The sequence below is a fragment of the Bombus huntii genome, chromosome 7, assembly GCF_024542735.1.
Source record: "Bombus huntii isolate Logan2020A chromosome 7, iyBomHunt1.1, whole genome shotgun sequence".
In the NCBI taxonomy this organism is placed as follows: domain Eukaryota; kingdom Metazoa; phylum Arthropoda; class Insecta; order Hymenoptera; family Apidae; genus Bombus; species Bombus huntii.
The window spans coordinates 2,616,688-2,635,314 of record NC_066244.1 but is presented as its reverse complement, the minus strand read 5'-3'; the positions used below and the strand labels follow the sequence as shown (position 1 = coordinate 2,635,314).

At 46.9% G+C, this 18,627-nt stretch overlaps 1 protein-coding gene across 8 annotated transcripts in view; it reads left to right on the top strand.

Moving 5' to 3' along the window:
• The window catches only part of LOC126867577 (uncharacterized), a 61,586-nt gene that overhangs the window by 31,445 nt on the left and 11,514 nt on the right, over positions 1–18,627 (top strand). For 7 of the 8 annotated variants that reach the window (XM_050622222.1, XM_050622224.1, XM_050622219.1 and 4 more), the window contains 2 exons: positions 4,879–5,031; positions 5,290–5,406. In XM_050622222.1, coding sequence (XP_050478179.1) covers positions 4,879–5,031; positions 5,290–5,406 — 270 coding nt within the window. The remainder of the gene's footprint in view (positions 1–4,878; positions 5,032–5,289; positions 5,407–18,627) is intronic. The other variant, XM_050622226.1, reaches the window with a different exon arrangement.

The window sequence follows — 18,627 nt, the reverse complement described above, 5'->3', positions numbered from 1 at the left end:
ATCTGAAAAGCATAACGCGGAGACTGTCAACGGTAAACATACTGTATCGAAAGTTTGAACTGTCACTCTCGTCGAATCGCATAAGCGTCTCGCAGTGTATATCGCGAAATGCTCCCAGCTAGACGAAACCTGATATTTCCTCGATTGAGTAACCCCGGCAGCTGTCATGCACTAGATACGGTAACGCGCGTGAAAGAGGGGCAGAGAGAAAGAGAGAGAAAGACCGCTCTTCTGCCTCTTGCTTTCATTTCCGTTTAATAGCAGGTCCTTTCCCATTTCCTTCTCCATCTGACCGACGACACGAGGGATTTAAAAAGGCTTATCGGACGTCTCCAATTTTTCCTGCTTCTTGGCGTCGCGATTCTATTATCTCCACCACAAAACTCGACGTCGCGACGTGCTGTCCGCGTGTATTGATCGCTGTACATTTCTAGACCGAGTAGTATAAAGCTCGCCCGAGAAAGCCGTGCATTTAATTTCCTGGAAAAGTGTGTTTTTACACGCAGAGTACGCCCATTGTGCCACTTAACGAAAGCAGGATAGCGATCTTTCCAGAGGTGTGTAACGGTTCGCCTAGATAAACGCTAGAAACAGGAGTAAATCGGACCGTTGATTTTATTCGACGCGAGAACGAAAGTGTTCTCTCCTACTTGTTAGTGGAACGTATATACGAGGATCCCGGTTCGAAATCTTTTGATACAGCCTCGGTAAACGTAATGCTCGGTGTCGGTATCGATTTCTCGATCTCGCTTTCACGCACAAACTCACGGAAACCGCGCTAATTCGCCATAAGCGTGTTATCGAGGCCACAACAGGTTCACGATCGGGTGTATTGCGATCGCCATGCCGCGCCGGATGCACGTAGAGATAGCGGGATGTCGACGCAACGCTCGGCTTACCGAGATTACGTAGTCGTCGCTCCAGATAGATTCGCGGAAACACCGGAGAGTTGGCTAAATTTTCGCGTAGAAAAAATATCGAAATACCGTTTCGTCTAGGCCGAATGGTGTTGACTCGGTAGCACCGGAGCACAGAGGTGCACGCGTACCGGTAACGCGTTCTCGCGACTAACTGTAACCGCGTCTGTCCGCGTAAACGTTGTTACCGGTGCATACCTAACTGTCCTAGACGAATAAATCTTTCGTCCTGTCGTTGGTTTGCGCGCCTCTACCCACCTTTTCACTAAACCTACCCACCGCTATTAAAATACAAGGCGCGCATCCGCTCGTCCAGGCATCTCTCTGCAATCTTGCAAAATCTCTGAGCCAGGTGCGCGTACGGCAGTGAGACGCTGCTCGAGAGAATTCGCTCGCATCGAGCACCTGCCGTTGATACGTTTGCCTCAACGACGTCTACCACATTCAGCCAGCGTGCTTGCTGATCTTTTATTTTTCGTCAACGAGGATCTACGACGCGCCGCGCCGGCCGGTGTTTCGCGAATAATTTAAGATATATCTGCGGTCTGACTACGCGAGTCAATCTGATAGGAAGATCGGACCTTACTTTCGTAACCTTGTCCATGTAATTTAACAACATGTGCTTACAACAACACTTACACGCGCAGAAACTGACTCTCATTTCCGTGGGATTAACGGGTTTTAATTAAAAATACAATTTCGGCCTGCCACCGTTCTTTTTTCTATTTTTCGATCAAACTTTTTATCGGTCGTCGAAAGAGTTCTCGCGGTCGGTCGCGATGCTTGCGAACGTGTGTACGTTGCCGAGTAACCTGAATTCCTTGCGATAGTTTTATTTCGTCGGACAGGCCACTGTTGGTCGGGAACACGCGATGTTTTAAACGGCGCTTATGTAGCGTAAACCATCTCGAGAAAAGCGCTTTCTGAGTGAATCATCGCGCGCTACGCTTCCCCTCTCCAGAAGTCCAAAACCAACTCGGTTTATTAATTAATACGAGACGCGACTCATCTGTTTGTCGCCGCTAATTAAAACTGCGTGCCGCTTGAATTCCATCGGATGTTTTGCGGACAAGCTACTACGTGTCGACAATAAAGGTCGCTGGAAGATTTCGCGTCGAGAAAATCAATTTGCCCCTCAATTTGCCCCGAGGAACGGGAGACGAGACCGCGTACGATTTTTTACGCATTCCCTGGGCGAGTTAAAGACGCGACACCTGATCTTTTCGTGAGCCTTGCCAATTCAGGGTGAGACCTAAACCGAAGGTGAATTTAATCGCGCATTTTCGAGCGCGTTTGCATTGTATATTAGCTGCCGAGGAAACGAAACGGGGTCCGTCTGCCGCTTTGAGAGAATCGAACCGATCACGGAAGGTTCGCGATTACCTGCACGAAATTCGTAGATCCGGTGTCCTTGTCCAGTCACGTTTCTCGTGTGAATCGTTGCGAATTCCTCTGCCGAGATTCGCGTCGTCGTAACGTCGATATTTTGCAATATTTCGCGATCACCGGTTCGTTTCGAGATTAGTTCGAGTCGAAAGCGACCGCGTGATATTTTAGTACCTGGGCTGATTCAACCGCGTGGAATTCGTCGTAGAAACTGCACCTGCATCGAACCTCGTTGTTCGCGGTGTCCTCGAACCGATGATTTCTTTGTATGCCAATACCGTTCGATCGAAAAACGCGAATTTTTGCATCGAGCGCAAGGTCTAGCTCGTCGTGTACCTCTTTGAATATCAACTCGTAGATAAATCACTGGCGCGCGTTTCCATGAATATTTAAATCGCGGTTGCGCGCTAGAAAAAACTATGAAGTCGAGTACGTGCGTTTAATTTCATTGGGAACGAACGCGAGCCAACCAACAGACGCGTTTCTCCTCTTTGCGACGTATGACCTCGCAATCGTGGGTTAATCGAGGATGTCAGATAAGCGAAATCAAAATTGACGGGGAGATGGAGGGAGGGGGAGGCGAGAGCCAACGAACGAACGAACGATCGTTGAAACTTTTCATAATTTATCTTGGCGTGCACGATCGTACGAATGCGAGCGCGTTGTTAATGAAAGATCTCGAAGGATAGGGACTCTGTAGATGAGGATCGTTGGCGCATATAAAGTCTTCGAACTTGTATGCGTAATGCCACTGCACGAGGAACGCGTGCCTACGCCATGCACATTGCTGCCTCTGCCTCTTCGCTTCTGCCACGTAGCCTACAGACCGTCTTCTTTCCTTTCTCCTCGGTATCAGTCACGATAGCGCGATATCCAAGACGCGCGCGTCTTCTTGTCTGGCTGGCAAGAACAAAAATAGCCGGATATTTACATAATACAATCGAGGCAAACGACAACGCATCCGTATATAGACGATTCTTTCGATTTTCCTCCGATCGTCCAAGATCTTGAACGGTATTTCGTAGCTCGGTCGCGTTGTGGTTGAATAATGATTGGATCGCCGGTTCGATTAGCGGTGTTCAATGTAATATACTCGATGAGTTAACTCGTTCGTAGTATATGAAACACGCTACCAAGTGGAATTGTTCCCGAGGATTTGCATCGATAATAGAGCGAGCTAATGTTTACGCCATCGAAGGCGGTCAGGATCCGCCGCGGCCTTCAAGGAGCGTGGTAAACAATGCTTCGTTCGTCGTATTTCATTGTACCAGAAACGCTCAGGAATGTCGGAAATAATGATTCATAAAATAGAATAATTCAGTATCGCGTACAAAGTATACGTGCTCCGATCGTTATTTACGGGAAACCGAGCGATCAGTGTCGAGTATTGTTCTTCGATTAAACGCGTACACGAACATTACGCCTCTTATTTCTCTTTATCGTTGATCTTAACTCGTGGCTATGCCCCGAACTATAGTCAGGATTCCATAATCTCTGCAAGAAGTCCGCGTTTCACTTTACGATTCTTCGGTTGGAGAACCACTGATCGTTCTCTGTAATCTGAGATTTTCGCGGTTTCATCCTGTACGTCGTCCGACAGCCGCAGCTGTCTCATTCTGATAAGTCTCGCAACTGTTGCTGCGAGAGCGCGTTCTCGCTTTTTTTTTCTTTTCTCCGGTCCTCTCGATCGGTTCACCGCTACCATTTTCTTGCTGTTCTTCTCGCACGCGCAAACACAAATCGTTTTCTTCGATCGCCGATCGTTCGATAGCTCCCGGCATCGCTTTGGAGAACACGGTGTAGTAAAATTCGCCCTACGCGATGATGTAATCGGGCGGCTGCGGTTCGCGTAAGCGTGGCGAATGACGAAATTCCATGCGCGAGAACAACGCCTCTCGCTAATTTTTATGGATTTACCGCGAAGTCGTATTTTTCCACGCCATACCTGGTAATTTTTCGCTGACTTGCTCTTTGTTTACTTAGATTTAAAATGCGCGTGCGCGCGCTCCTCTTTTCGCATTTGTCTTTGTATATCTCTTTTTTTATTCGACGAAAGAACTTCGATTTATGAATAATAAAAGCAATTCACGCGGCACGAAACGACTTGCTCGAGTATCGTATCGCCTGTGAAAGAAAAATACGGTCTTCCCTTCGAGATCTTGCTTGCTGTTGAATTTACGACGATCCGAGTTATGTACAATATATTCGAAGTAAAGCGAATCGACGCGTTTGGCGATCGAGTCGCCTACGGTCTCTGTAATTCTTTTACAAGAATCTGCAACGCCGGTGCACCTGCTGTCACGTGCTCCAAATCCTCACCACACACCGATCGATATCGATGCAGATTTTACTGGTTTTACGAGCACCCAAGCACAAATTTTGTCACGGGGATTGTGTTAATATGCGATTGGCTGGATGGAGCCGTGTCGGTGACAGGCTACTTGCGTTCACTTTCGAATCCCTGCGAGTTGCTCCTTTGGATTCGACTATTTAAAGGACCACAACATTTCGTACCTTCAGATGATATCTCTCGAGTCGATTTTCAACAAGTCTTTCCTTTTCCTCGTTGTTTCAGCAGGAAGAAGTAAAGGCCGAGGAAACGAAGCAAGAGCCGGCTGGAGAATCTCCCGCGGAAACGGCGGAGGTCACAACACCAACAGAAGGCACTCCAGCTAGTCCCAACACTGTCACCTCTCCAGACAACAAGGAAACCAAAAAGAAGGAAAAGGTGAGGTCTCGATTGTCTTGGAATATGTAATAATCCGTGGTGGTATACGGAAGACGAAACTCCATTTATTACACGGTAAAGTATATACATAAAGGAAGACTAGCTTCGAAGAGTCAGATAGATTGATTCGTCGACGATACATCGCGTGCGTGTATCGCCCGAACAGATTCTATTGTGTACGCAGCTTAGAAGAATAAGACACGTAGTTGCGCGTAATGAGTTCTTTGATCATTATCGATACCGTTTCCTCGTTCATAGATGAAGAAAAAGTGGTCCTTCAGGTCGATCAGCTTCAGCAAGAAGGACAAGAACAAGCCTGCCCGTGAAGAAGCGCCCAAGAATGGAGACATCACCAAGGAGGAGCCTCTTGCAGAGGTGAGTGAAGAATCTTACCTTATCGGATCTTTGTACGCTTTTCTTGCGTCCCTGTAGAATCGAGGCGACGACGTAAACGCGCTGAATCGCAACCACTATCGGAATCGATAATATAACAGAGATAACAGAATTATTAATTACGTTACCTCGTATTTAAAAAAAAAGGCGCATTCTGGAAGCGTTATTCAGATCGAAATTTGTCTTTGCGATTGATAGCTATCATCATGGTAGCAAGGTTCGAATAAACATAGAGCACGATATTATTGACGACGCGTGTATGTATAATCTGTTCGGCGGAAACAAAGCAACGGAAATTTAACTGTTGCTTCTAGCAGTATCTGGTCGATTCAGAACACACGTTGCAAAATACCTGGAGGTGAAACAATAAAATTTAGCCTGGCTCTGACCGATCGATCGATCGATTAGTCGACCGATTCCAGGCGTAGAAAGGAAGTCAGAAACGTCGGTGAAACTAGCGTAACGCAGGACACTGCTCGCTCGAGCGTGATTTGTGCTCTCTTCGATTTCAAGCAATCGGCATGTAGTGGTATAATCGAGAACGACCACGCGATAACCGTCACGGATCGAAAACTCGGCCGGTGTTTAATTGGCCTCGAGACGTCTAATAAATCTCGAACCTTTCGTGATTATCAAAGATTTATTTTACAAAAAATGATAAACGAATAGTGGAACGATCAGCGTTAACAAAGTCAATTATAATACTCAGCCACGTACCGATTTTACTGCTTGGATATTTATAGCTCGGTTCCCCCGATCGACGACTATCGAAAACCTTCTGTTAATTGTACTATCTAAGTGCTTCTTCGTTAACTTAAAGCGTCGATTTCTATGACGCGGCAAAATCCCTTTATCCTTCGCTTTATCGTCGATCGAGATCTACGTTGCAGCACGGATAACATGACGTACACTCGATAAGTAATCGAGTATGATTCTGTTTAAACAACGTCTGAGATTTCCAGCAGCGATTCTAAAAACGAAACGCGTGCAAAATGTCTGTTCGACAAAATGCTCTTGGTTTCGCCATCGTCCGTTATAAATCCATCGTAAAATATCTGTAATAAGATTATCTATCTAAAGTATCTATAATAAGTAGCGAGATTGACCTATCTCCTTTTTCTCGGTCGTACCTCAGGTCGTCGAGCTGGCCACGCGTAGGCGAACCGTAACCTCGAGATCGTCAGGGCTAATCTCCTCGTTTCTTTACCACCTTCTTCATCTTCTGGCTGTTCTCTGTCTTTCGTGTTGCTGCTCGCAGACTCTTTTTCTTTTTTTGCAACCTCGCCACACGGTGGAAAGAGTGGGAAGAGTGAGCAGCCGTGACTCATCCCTCTTGTTCGTCGTTGCTCGCGAGTTTCGTGATAGGCTGCCATGGAAAACCGGCTTCGAAGTCACTGAATTATCCTCCTTGCTTCTCTGTTTCGTTCTACCTTGTGTCTCGTTGTCCCCTCTTGTGTCCTTCCAGAACACGTAATCGTCCTCGTCGCCTCCACTGTCGCGGCCCTGATGCGAGAAAATAAGTCGTTCATAGCGTTCTCTGCTGGCTTACGTTGGTAAAATCGACTTGACCGGATCGAAGAATGGTCGACTGGTCGTAAACGACAGCAAGGTTTCCGATTGGAAATTTTGTATTCGATTAGGAAGTATCGATACACGGTACCAGATAGCCGGCAGATAAACGTTATAAATGCGCTCGTTGACGTACGTTACGTTACTATTTATCAGACCATTTTGTAGACGTCTTTCGGAGGATGATGGATGCTCTCGTATCGACTTTGTTAGACGTTGCCATACACGTGTCCCGGTTCACCAAGAAGAAAGATACACACGGGGAAGAAACGGCTTGGCGATATCGTCGTGTTCTCGTCTTCGAGGCTGGAGGCAGCGGCGGCGTCTCTCTCTCTCTCTCTCTCTCTCTCTCTCTCTCTCTCTTTCGGTGTATATCGCGAGGGCCGCGTTCAACCGCGACTTTCACTCCCTTCGAACAGAGAGCCGGCATTCCGAGTCATTAAGGAATTACAAGTGGTGGTGTGTAGCGCAATATGCCTCGTAATAGCGAGATGTCATTGCACAGCGCGTTATGACACCACCACGAACAACGACTTACTGCTCTCCGCCTTGTTATCCCGTATTTCATGCGGACCAGTTCCACGTAACTTCTTCGTGGTATTCTGATCTTTGCGTTTCTATGGATTCCGTTAAAACGTTGGATCGTTGGGGCGTTACACGCGTTATCACGACTGGTTGCCTCCGAGAGTACATATTCGTTACGTGGAAGACGGGTCGATCGGAGTTAACGGCTGACCTCTTCACCGGTGTATGACCGAGCACGTGCATCGTCGCCGCTTGAATTTGCGTGTGCGGATTTTTTACAGACGAGCACGACTACACGCGGCGTAGTCTGGCGTGGCATACGGTTCCATACCACGGAATGGGAGTGGTGGGCTTGTATTCTCCGAACAACCGTCCTATGGGACGTCAAATTACTCGCGTACGTCCTCTTTAGTCGCGCTCAATTTTTGTTCGCACATTTTGTGCCTTTATATTTGTGTAATTAAAAATTTCTGAGCTCGGTTTTCGCAGCTGAAGAAACTGGTAATTATAACGAGCAGCCTTGTTTCTGCATCGACCCGATTTCCTACGGGAAATGAGACATATCTGTCAGAGAAATCGGTAACGGGGCTGGACGGGACTGGTCGACGATCGTCTATGCTTGTCGTTCATTGTACTCGCTAGTAACGCGGTTCAATGGCCCAAACTTCCCGGATACGCTTACCTCCACTGTGTATTATTTGTCGCGAAAATAGTTTCGGTTTAATGACTTTGTTTGCATTGCAACGTAGATACTTAAGTATTGAGACTCATAGTTAGAAAGGTTGTCGACTAATGCTCGATAAGTCGCCTGTTAAAGATAAACGGTTGTCGTGCGGATGATCAGATTTGCGTCTGTTGGTTCTGCGAGGCAAAGTTGACAAACAATGCTCGAGGTAAAATAACTCTGAATCCGGCGTTTTTCTTACACTCGATCGTTCTCTCCATTTTATATTAAGATTAAACGTCAGCACGGTAAATTGTATAGCGAAGGATTCGTTTGTTCGCAAGAAGCTTGTTAAACTATGGCTCGTGTACTCCTCGCTATCTCTATTCCTGTTGCAATGTCACACCGTGATAAAGGCACAGGTCTGCCTTAAAAATAACGAACACGCTTATTTATTATTCGTCCGGAGACGTAATTTGCGAGACGACATAAATTCGCGTAATCGGCTCTCCGGTATCGTAGATATTCCGATCTTAGTACTGACTGTATTCGCTTCTTCGCGAACGTTTTATGCGATCGTAAACAAGTTGGTAACGCCAAGGCCCCACGTGTAGGAGGGAACGGTAGATCAGAGGGTAAGTAGCGTTTCAATTACCGCAGAACCGTTCCCGTGTCTCTTATTTTTCTGTGCGTATATTTGAAACTGTTTTATCATCCATATCAGCTCCTTGCCGAATCTTATCTGCCGCGTACGCTTCCGGTCCCAAATATATCGTAAATACGATCTTATCGCGATTTATGATAGTCCCGGTTATATTACGATATTCTAAATCGAAGTATCCTATAACGACGCTGATTGATGCGACAACACTCAGAGTACCATAGAGTAGAGTAGTAGAGTACACGCTTTAGTACTTTTTAGCAACAGTACTGAACGAAGAATGGCGTATACAAACTGCAAGGTGGTCGACGATCGATTTTCCACGTTATGCGTTGTCCATTCGGATTTATGGGCGACCACCCCCGTCGATTTTCGCGGAATTTAAACCCATTCCTAGGTCTTCGATTCCCGCAGAATATCCTAGGATTCCAAGAACGAGGCGAATGTACAAAAGTCGAGAACACAATAGCTTTAGATAGGTGGGGTAAAATCGAATTATGGCGTAGCCGATACAACTGAACTATACACGATCTAGAGGATAGGGAGAGATTCAGAGATATACGATCGAATAGAAAATCTGCTCGATGTCTGAAGAAGTGGCGAGGGAGGCGAGAAGTGTTTCCCGTGGATGATGCGAAGATCGAGATTGGCGAAGGACCGCGAAGAGAGCCAAGAGGATCGCGCTCGAGAGTCTTTCTGTCTGTCTCTCGTGTTCCCGGTTTCGCACCTACGCGAACGTCACATTGTTTCCAAGCATGCACCCTCGCGCAAAGCGCAGCAGGAGAGAAGACTACTATAGGAAAGGAAGGGGTGTGGTCGCGCCCGTGACTCTCGTCCTTTGTCCTTTTACCCTCTTTCTCTTTCTCCCTCTGCTGCGAATTTACTCGTTCACCAGCACGGAGAACGTTCATATATCTCGTGGCTTTTATCGTAAAGAGTTGGAAAGTCTGCAGGAAGAGGTAAAAGGGCAAGAGAAGAGGGAGGGGGTGTGTAGTTGGCACGCGCGGAGTGATATTAATTAACACGACACGATAGGCGAGAGGAGGGTAACTGGGTGGTCGACCGCTGGTGGGTGTAACGGGTCTGAATACAGGAGGTGGTCTGGCCGTGACGGAGGCGCGGCGGCAGCACGGCGACGGCACGGCGGCGGTAGCTTCGCCTCGCGTGACTCAAACCTTGGAAAAAAGAGAAACACCTGTATGCAGGGGTTAAGGACAGTCTACGAAGTAGAAAGAGAAAGTTTGGCAAGCCACGCGTGTCGAGCCAAGGGGCGAGACAAATTTTCACCGTTTCTTTTGTTCTATCCGTTTCACGGCCACGAATGCGCTGGATTTTACTATGTCGTCACGGTACCGTGTCATCGTCGAAAAAGCACGGATCTGCGTAGATACGAAAAGAAGCACGACATTGATCGTTCGACGAGAAACGAAATTCGAATACGCGCGAGTATCGCGAATGGATTATTTGGACAGGATCGTTGGGAGATTGGACAAGAAAGGAGACGATTTGTTTGAAGTAAAGAGCTCAGTCGTAACGTGTCGGGATGGTACAAATTTATGTGACAAGTGACGAGATACAGCCGGGCTTCGTGGTCTTAAAATATGTCACAGATGCAGTTGCACATGCAACGGTACATGCATGGTGCAGTTCCGTCGATGTGCCGAGAATACGGCGCGCGCAACAGTGGCTAAAGATCGGGCGGACGGTTAAAAACCGGTTTCATTCGCCGCGGAAGGCGTCTCGGTAGTTTCTACAGGCTTCGATTTCATTCCTAATGGGCCCGATGAAATTCATCCCACGACCATTCGGTGCTCGCTTGCGTATCTTTCTGTACAATTGTGTGCACCGTTCGCCGTAATTTTTATCGTATCTCCTGCCGCTGTAAATTTTCCTCGACGATTCAACGAATGCTCCTCGAAATTGTCATTGTCTTGAAAATGGAGTACGCGTCTGCCGTAAAACAGCGGGGGTAAACGCCGTCGTGACAAGTTGGCTAACTTTATTAATTAACGGCGAGAAAATCGGTGGGAAAAACATTAATCGAGCGATTCCGCGCGAATCGAACAAGCGAATGGCCACGAACGCTCTGTAATATCGTTGCAAAGTTAATTGGCCGTATAAAGTCCGTGTCAAAAGATTCGCAAGAAACTCGATGCCGATCGTCGCGGCGGTGTGTTCCGCTCAATTCCTCACCGAATCAATGCAATTTTACCGGGGGAGAAAAACAAATTCTCTCGACGTTGAACGTTTCGCAAGTCCTCGAGTCTCTGCAGAAAGCAGTCCTAATCGCAGCCTGCGTGTAAGCAAATCGCCAATTAAGCCGGCAGATCGTTAATAAGACCGTGGTAAATTTCCCGAGAGACAAATGGAGAGAGAAGAAGATAGCAGCAAACGAAAACGAGGTACAGTAGAAACGAGCGGAGCGAAATTCCGTTGAGCGAAAGCTCACGACGAATGCGACGAATCCCTTGCTCTTGTTCGACGATGCGTTTCGTCGGATGACGTGGGAATTCGGCAGGTGTCTCTTCCCTTCCCCTGTGAAAATCGAATATCTGTCTTCGGTTGGCGCGCGTCCCTCGAAAAGCCACTTTCATTCGCCACGATGAAAGCCTCGCGGCTGTCGTCTCTTTTTTTGCCTCGTCCGTCTTGTCCCATCTTCTTCGGTCAACTCGGTCTCTTCCTATCCTGTTCCTCGTTCCGGCAATGGGAAACCGAGGGAGAAAGAGAAAACGAGACAGAGGACGTTCGCTCCTAGTGCCAATCGCATTTTGTCTCGCGACATGCGTTCGTCCGCTAGCGCTAGCTCGAGCACAATGCGACAGGTGGAACGCGAATAAAAAGCACGAAACCTGCGACTACTCGTAGAGAAAAGAAGACAAGACCGTGCGCGTGGCTGTATTTCGCGAGCTTCCTTTCGAGGTTCGATGACCGTCGGTGCAAATACTCGGTCGGTCGCGAATCGATACGCCACGTCGAGGACTTTTCCATTCTCCGATTGAAAAGTATCGAGGGCAAATACCTTCGGCTGCCACGACCGACAGCCGTAGTCGACTGCCTCGTTTCGAACGCTTCACTTGTCTGAGAAAATTGAAAAGGAAAGTCGCTGTTTGCCGCTCGAGTTCTAACGGAACTTTTAATCTTCTTACCTATGGATTACGCGAATCGACTTTCCTCTTCGGCATGAACGGAAGTCATGAGAACAGGAGCAACGAAACGGTTTCGTCATTTCCTCATTGTACTCGAGTAGCACGCTCCGAGCGAATAAACCGATGATTTCGTGCTTGCACGTGCACGAGTCACCATCAAATTTCAAGGGCCGTCTAACGAGTCGCAAAAGGTGGAAAGTTAACGAGCCAAGGAACTTCTTAACGATCGTCTTTCGATCGTAACGGACCTGTCTGTCGTCCCCGATTTAAATTCAGTTGAAACCTGTAGCCAGAAAGATGGAGAGCAGGTTCTCTTTATCGTTACGACTACAAAGCAGTCTACGAACGAGTTTGAAGGGTTAGTTTCCGTCTCTCCCATCGTTCACGCTCGGATCAAATCCCCATAGATTTCCTGGTCTGAACCTTGGGAAACGATGGCGCCTGCTTATGTGCCGGTGCATTCGTGTAGTTAAATGTCAGGATGTGTGATCTTCTCGAGAGAAAGGAAACGTCTCCAGCGTCTTCTCGTCTACTCCGGCTTCTCGTTGTTTCAACCTAAACGGGACACTGTCTCGCACGATTAAACGGCATAAATTGAATCTCAGCACGATACTCGACTCTATGTATTTAGGTTGATCGTGTTCAACGGACCTCTGCTGTTCTTGTCTGTCTCGCGTGATGTCTTACTTCGCTGACAGGGAAACGGAAAACAATGCGCAATTACAAACTAATCAACCTCAGAGCCGACCATTGGCGAGTGGCCAAAACTGTTGAACGTTCTCCTCTTGAATATATCTAGCTAGTAGCATCGGGAAGCTGTTTGGCTTAAACGGATTACTCGAAGCGGCAGTCGCTGTCGCTGAACCGTTTTTTTCCATTCTTCGTTTCGTCAATATCGATTCATAGATTTTTCCGTTTGCGGATTGACGAACCTCTTGCGCCGAGTCGCTTTTGGTTAGATAAGGAAATAAACAAATAGAAATCACAAAAGTGGCGATGTAAAATTTGATCTCTTTTCTTCGATAAATCTGATTCTACGGTGCGCCCCAAAGGCCCGTGGTATGCTGCAGGTGGTTCGGATATTGTGCCGTATGCAATATATTCGGCATCGTTTAATCGATGGGGAAGGGGGTTGTCCCAATATAGTGACGTTCTTCGCCTGTAATCTCGAGGTAAGTCTCACAAATATTGGCACTCACAGTTTTCTTCTTGTCTGTGAAGTGCCGTGATCGATAACGATATCGGTGACTCGCCGTGGAAAATTTCTTGGAGAGTCAACTTGGATAATTCGGTACTCCTCGAAGTGGCGAAGAAACGAGCTTTACTTATTAACCGATAAACCGACGCGTTAACGAATAGATGACGCCCGGTAATTTTGAAGGAAGCAATATGCGTCGAATTTTTCATGATTCTTTCCTCTTACTACCCGGCTTTCTTATGATTGAACTCAACTCATTTTGTTCTTCTGCTACGAAATGGAGCTCTTCCTTCCTGAAAGGTCATAATGCAAAAGAAACGATTGAAGGCAGCTGGCGGAGCAAGCAGAAGCTTGCTACTCCGCCGAAGGTAATCAAGCACTTCCCCCGGCAAGAAACTAAAAAAAGTGGCGAGACTAGCGCGTGGCACGTTGCACCGTATAGGCCGGAAAACTCATATTTTTATGAAAGAGGTTGGATATTTTACCCTCTCGTCCACTTCAATTTACCCGGTAATACGCCGCGAAAGGGATGAAACGAGGAAATAAACGCAGTACGCTCGTGCACACCGGCAGAAAATTAATTTCCTAAATGCGGTAGAGTTGTTCCGCGATCATCGATACGCCAGTTCCATATTCGAATTACGTACCCTCTCTCTTTTTCTATCACACCGTGTCACCGTTGCTGGTTCGAGTTGCCAAAGTGTGTCGGTTGAAAGACCTCCGGCGCACAGATCTCAACCTCGTTATCACTTGACGTCATCGAGATGCCATTGTATTAAAAATACGAGCGGCAAATACGACCTTTCGTCGTTGGCTTTCCGCTTCTTTATTTATAAGTCTCGATATCAGACCTGACACACTTTGCATTCGAACATGTTAAAACGCGAATCGAGAGACAGCGATAAAAATGAATCTAAATATATCGAACAAGAGCAAGCGTCGTCGCTGTGCGAGAAAAAAGAATCCGCAAAATCGTTAGCTCCCCCCAAGATTCATCGCGTTTCTTCTGCTCTTCCAATTGATTCTCCCTTTCGACAATAAGCGAGACCACTCCGATAGTCGAAGCGGAGCAAGGACGCAGCGACTTGTTGCCACGGATCTGTCGGAAGGATTGAAAGTTATGGCGCACAGACGATTCACGGTTTTTCACGTGGACCAAGTTCGTCTGAATTTGCAGAATTAGCGTCGTGTTGCCGCGGGCAAATCCGCGGATCGATCCGGCGTAAATCGCGATCGGAAATTCTGAATCGCGTGGAATTTGTACGAGTTGCCGGTGGCCCGGTGTTCCTCTCCGCCCCTTCGGATTTGGGCGTCGTCATCGTCGTCGTCTAGTATCGAGCGTCCCGACGCCGGGACGCGCGGAGCTGTTGCCATGCCGACCGACGGGGCTACCAGGGCTTTTCGCATTCAGCAGGCTTGCCGGCAAAAGACTCGTGCCGCTCTCGCACACGAACAAGAAACTTTCGCCGCGTCCGGATAATTGCCACTTTAATTAGAATTAATTATACCTTATTGAAATTTTGTCTGTTCCACCCGTATCCACGTTCGTCACGCTTTCCGTCATTTTTGGCAGAACACCAAAGCACGAAAATGTTAAACGCATTTTACCATTTTAATATCCAAGTCCGTTTATTCCGTTACTCTGTACGGAATAAAGATTTTGTAACATCTTGTAAAATTGGAAGAGGCTGAAGCGAAGTGGGTAGTCGGATTTTCGGAAAGCTCTCGATATAAACGGCTAAGACGGGTCGGATTTTGGAACGATCAGAGAAAGCCCGAACGAAAGCGCGTGTTTTATTGATAGCTGAATTCCAGATCCTCGAAGGAGAAAATCGAATAAGCGCCAGGATAAAGGGAAGGAAGTGGTTGCCTTGCCAACTTCCATTCCCCTGCTATACTATAAAGTACAGTCGAACGTTTCGTTCGAACGCTAGTCGTATTTCGTCCGTTTGAAAATTAATCGAATTTATTTAAACGACAGCGCGTACGCGCGATAATTTGGTGCGCGAGGTATAAATGATTTCAGTGTTTACTATTCGTCGATCGTGTGTCATTAATCGCGAGAGACGAACGGATAGATTATTTTATTTCGTTAAAAAGTCTGCTTCTTAATTAAGATCGGCTGTAGCAAATAGCATCGCGTGATTTCCCAAGTGAAATTTCTCGTCTGCGGTCGTTGGTAGCCGGGTCTTGAAACCACAGGATGCGACCGTACATTTTGCGACGAGAAGACACCCAATAACGAGTTTTTCCATCCATTATCTTTGCACCCTTTTTATTTCCATCGCGGCTAGCTTTTTTCGCTTCCGACCCGCGAGTGCAGTCTCCTTCGCTTTGTGTAGGAAATAATTTCTCAGCCATCGATGATTCGAGTAAGCGATAATTCTGTGGAGTATCGTCTCGCCTTTAGAGATCATCGGTGATTCTTATTCTCGAGATCGTAGGAAATTAAATTTATCGCGAATTAATGCAGTGAAGCTGCATCGTTAATGTCTTTTACTCAGCGAAACATACGAATGTCTTCTAACGAAACTGCAATAGTCATGGTCCTCGTGCTTGCTTGTCCATACCAATGTTGTTTAAGTTTTTCAATTTTCGTTTCATGCTCAAATAATTTCGAAGAGACTGCGATCAGCGTCGAGCGAAATTTCTAACAGGAAACCCCCTTACTGATATGCGAAATATTCCAAATGTGTTCGCATACCAAAGCAACGGAAGAAAGGGGATTTCCGCGAATTCGCGGTCGTAAATCATTCGCCTGCGATGGAATTCTTGCGTGTTCTCTGGCGAAGCTGACACCTGTCTGAAACGACAATAGTCCATCGTGATCGCAAGATAAACGCGTTTTCACCTTCATCCCGTTCAGATTTCATCGTTGATCGATGCAATCGCGAAAACAGCTTACAAGGCAACGTAAGTACACGCGATCTTTGTCGGTCATGCGAAGGAAAAATAATCCTTTTAGCGCGTAGTCGACGCGATCAAGTCGCAGATCGAATTCTCGATTGCGTGTTAATTTATGTCCGCGCAATTGGGTTAACGAAAGGCATATACTTCCTCTTCTTCGGTTGGATCGAACCAGCTATGCAACGCTCTCGGGAGAAGTCGAGCCATGAATAGGTGTTTAAATATTTATCGGAGATCGAGTAGTTTACCGTAGTTACCGTATCATCGAGAGATTCGTCAACCGCGTAGCAACGGTTTTCAATTATGCACGACCCATGACATTTCCGGGAAGCTGGTCGTAACTGAGATTCCATGCGTTACGTCCTTAGACCGATACGATCTACCGTCCGTTTCCATCGATCGATCGTTTCCCTCTCGATCGAACACCCTCTGGGTGTTTCGAGGTAGAACAGTTTTGTGTGGTTTGTCTTCGACGTTATACTACAGTAACTAGTATGAAATCAATGCGCAATACAAAATGAAAAAAGTTGCTTTTGTACGATCGATGATTATCATTGGTCACTCCCCATGCCAGTTTATTTTCTGGCTTTCGTGCGGTTGAATCCGCGTACACGAATGATAAAATCGATATCCACCTCTCTCTACGTAGCATCCTGGTCGTGTTGCGCTTCGCGACCCTCTTCAAAGGGTGAAGAGAGCGTACGAGAGCTCGTGCGTGCTTCTCAGAGCGTGCGTTGAGGCCGTCGCTGTTTCGATCGCGTTGACGTCGTTCTGTTCCTGTTGCACGAAACAACGGGGCTTCCCTCCAGGAACCGAAGCGAACCAACGCTTTTAAAACGATACCGTTGTTTTGACGGGATTCGCGAAAACTCGCCGTGCCACACTTGTTTGCCGCTCCTTACGGCTCTTGGTACATGCACGCGATTCTCTTTACGAGCAACGAATATTTTTCGCGCCTTCTCGAGCAGCGCCACTCGTCGGTTGAATGCCAATAGCTCTCGTGAGACGCTTCTCGTTGTTTCCTGATTTTTTCCAATAGTGGTAAACTTTGATTTATAAATCGCGAAATTTTAACACCATCGGCCGGCGTGCGATGATGAACAGAGTTGGAGCGTAGTAACGAGAATGTAAGAGAAATACGGAAAATGTCGATTTCAAACGCCGATAACAGTGATTTATAGGCTGATACCGTTCATGGAATCGACATATTTGTCGCCTAGTGTCGTTGCATTTCCCTTAAACGAAATTTATCGCCTCGTTGTGTCCTACCCTTGACAAAAATGATCGTGGACGATTCGTTACAATATCAAAGCGAAACAGCTTTCCGCTGCCCGAAGACCGTCACGTTTCGTTATTTTGTCGGAGTTGTAACGTTAAAAAGGCATAAAAGTAAGCGTTCTTTGGCCGTTTCGAAAAAAGAGATCTCGGAAGAGTCGGTATAGTCAGTACCGATATTTTTCATCGTTAACGTCAATTAATACGTTGGTCGTAAACGAGAACTCAGTTTCCACCCTTGGCGAAAGAACGTCTCCATCTGTGTTCGGTCGAAGCTTCTCGTCGAGAACTCTCGGTTGGTAACCTACCTCCTTTCTTGCCTGCTACAAGAATAATTCTACGCTGGCTTCACGGCCGATGCTGCCACCAACGATCAGCTTTAGAACCTTCCCTTATCGAAAACGATTCCGGCTTTCTCTGCTCGATATAATATGCGAAGACTTCGAAAATCGCTATCGGAGATTATGTACGCGTTGAAATTAAAAGTTATCGCTACCTTAATCTTATCGAATCTGTTATTGCATCGCGATCTAGATCCAATTGATAGGATTCGCAGTATACAATCGCGTAAAAAATATCGCGTTTTAAGGAAAAATGCGTTGAAGCGATGAGCGTAACCGGATGAATAGCGCCGGGGCTAATTCGAGCTCGAAAATCCAATTGACTCACACCATGACGAACGCGGCCTAAAGGTCATACATGCAGCATTAGAAATTTGGAACCGACTCAAAAATTCTCGCCGCTATTCACGCTGAATAACCCCTCGTACTCACCGTACGGTGTCGTGGTATCCCTTCTGTCTTGTTAACACCGGCCTTTCCCGTCTCCGTTTGCTTCCCTTTTCCCTTCTCTCGCTCCTGTTCCGCTCCTCTCTCGGCTCCTTTCTCTTTCGATCATCTAAGAATAGAAATGCGCGGTGGTTTTGCGGCGTGAATTTTTGTTTCTTCTCAGACTCGTGCTGATTTCTCGTCACGCGTTCTCATCTAACGAATCAAACTGGAATCTTTCGCCTCTTCGTTACTCGCCTGCGTTTTCTTTCCTTGCTCGCACATGCAGCGTGCCACCGTCTCTTTATTCCCTTGCCTTTTCTTTGCTTCTTTCGCCTAGGTAAAACGCTACAGAAGAGACTCGCCGAAGGTACAGAGCGTCACAGCCTCCCTGTCCATAATCCGCGCATTTTTTCCTCTTTCACTCTTTTTCCTTCTCTTCCTCTTCCTCTCGTCAGCTTTCTTCGTTTCTGGTGTATACAGTTCGTGCA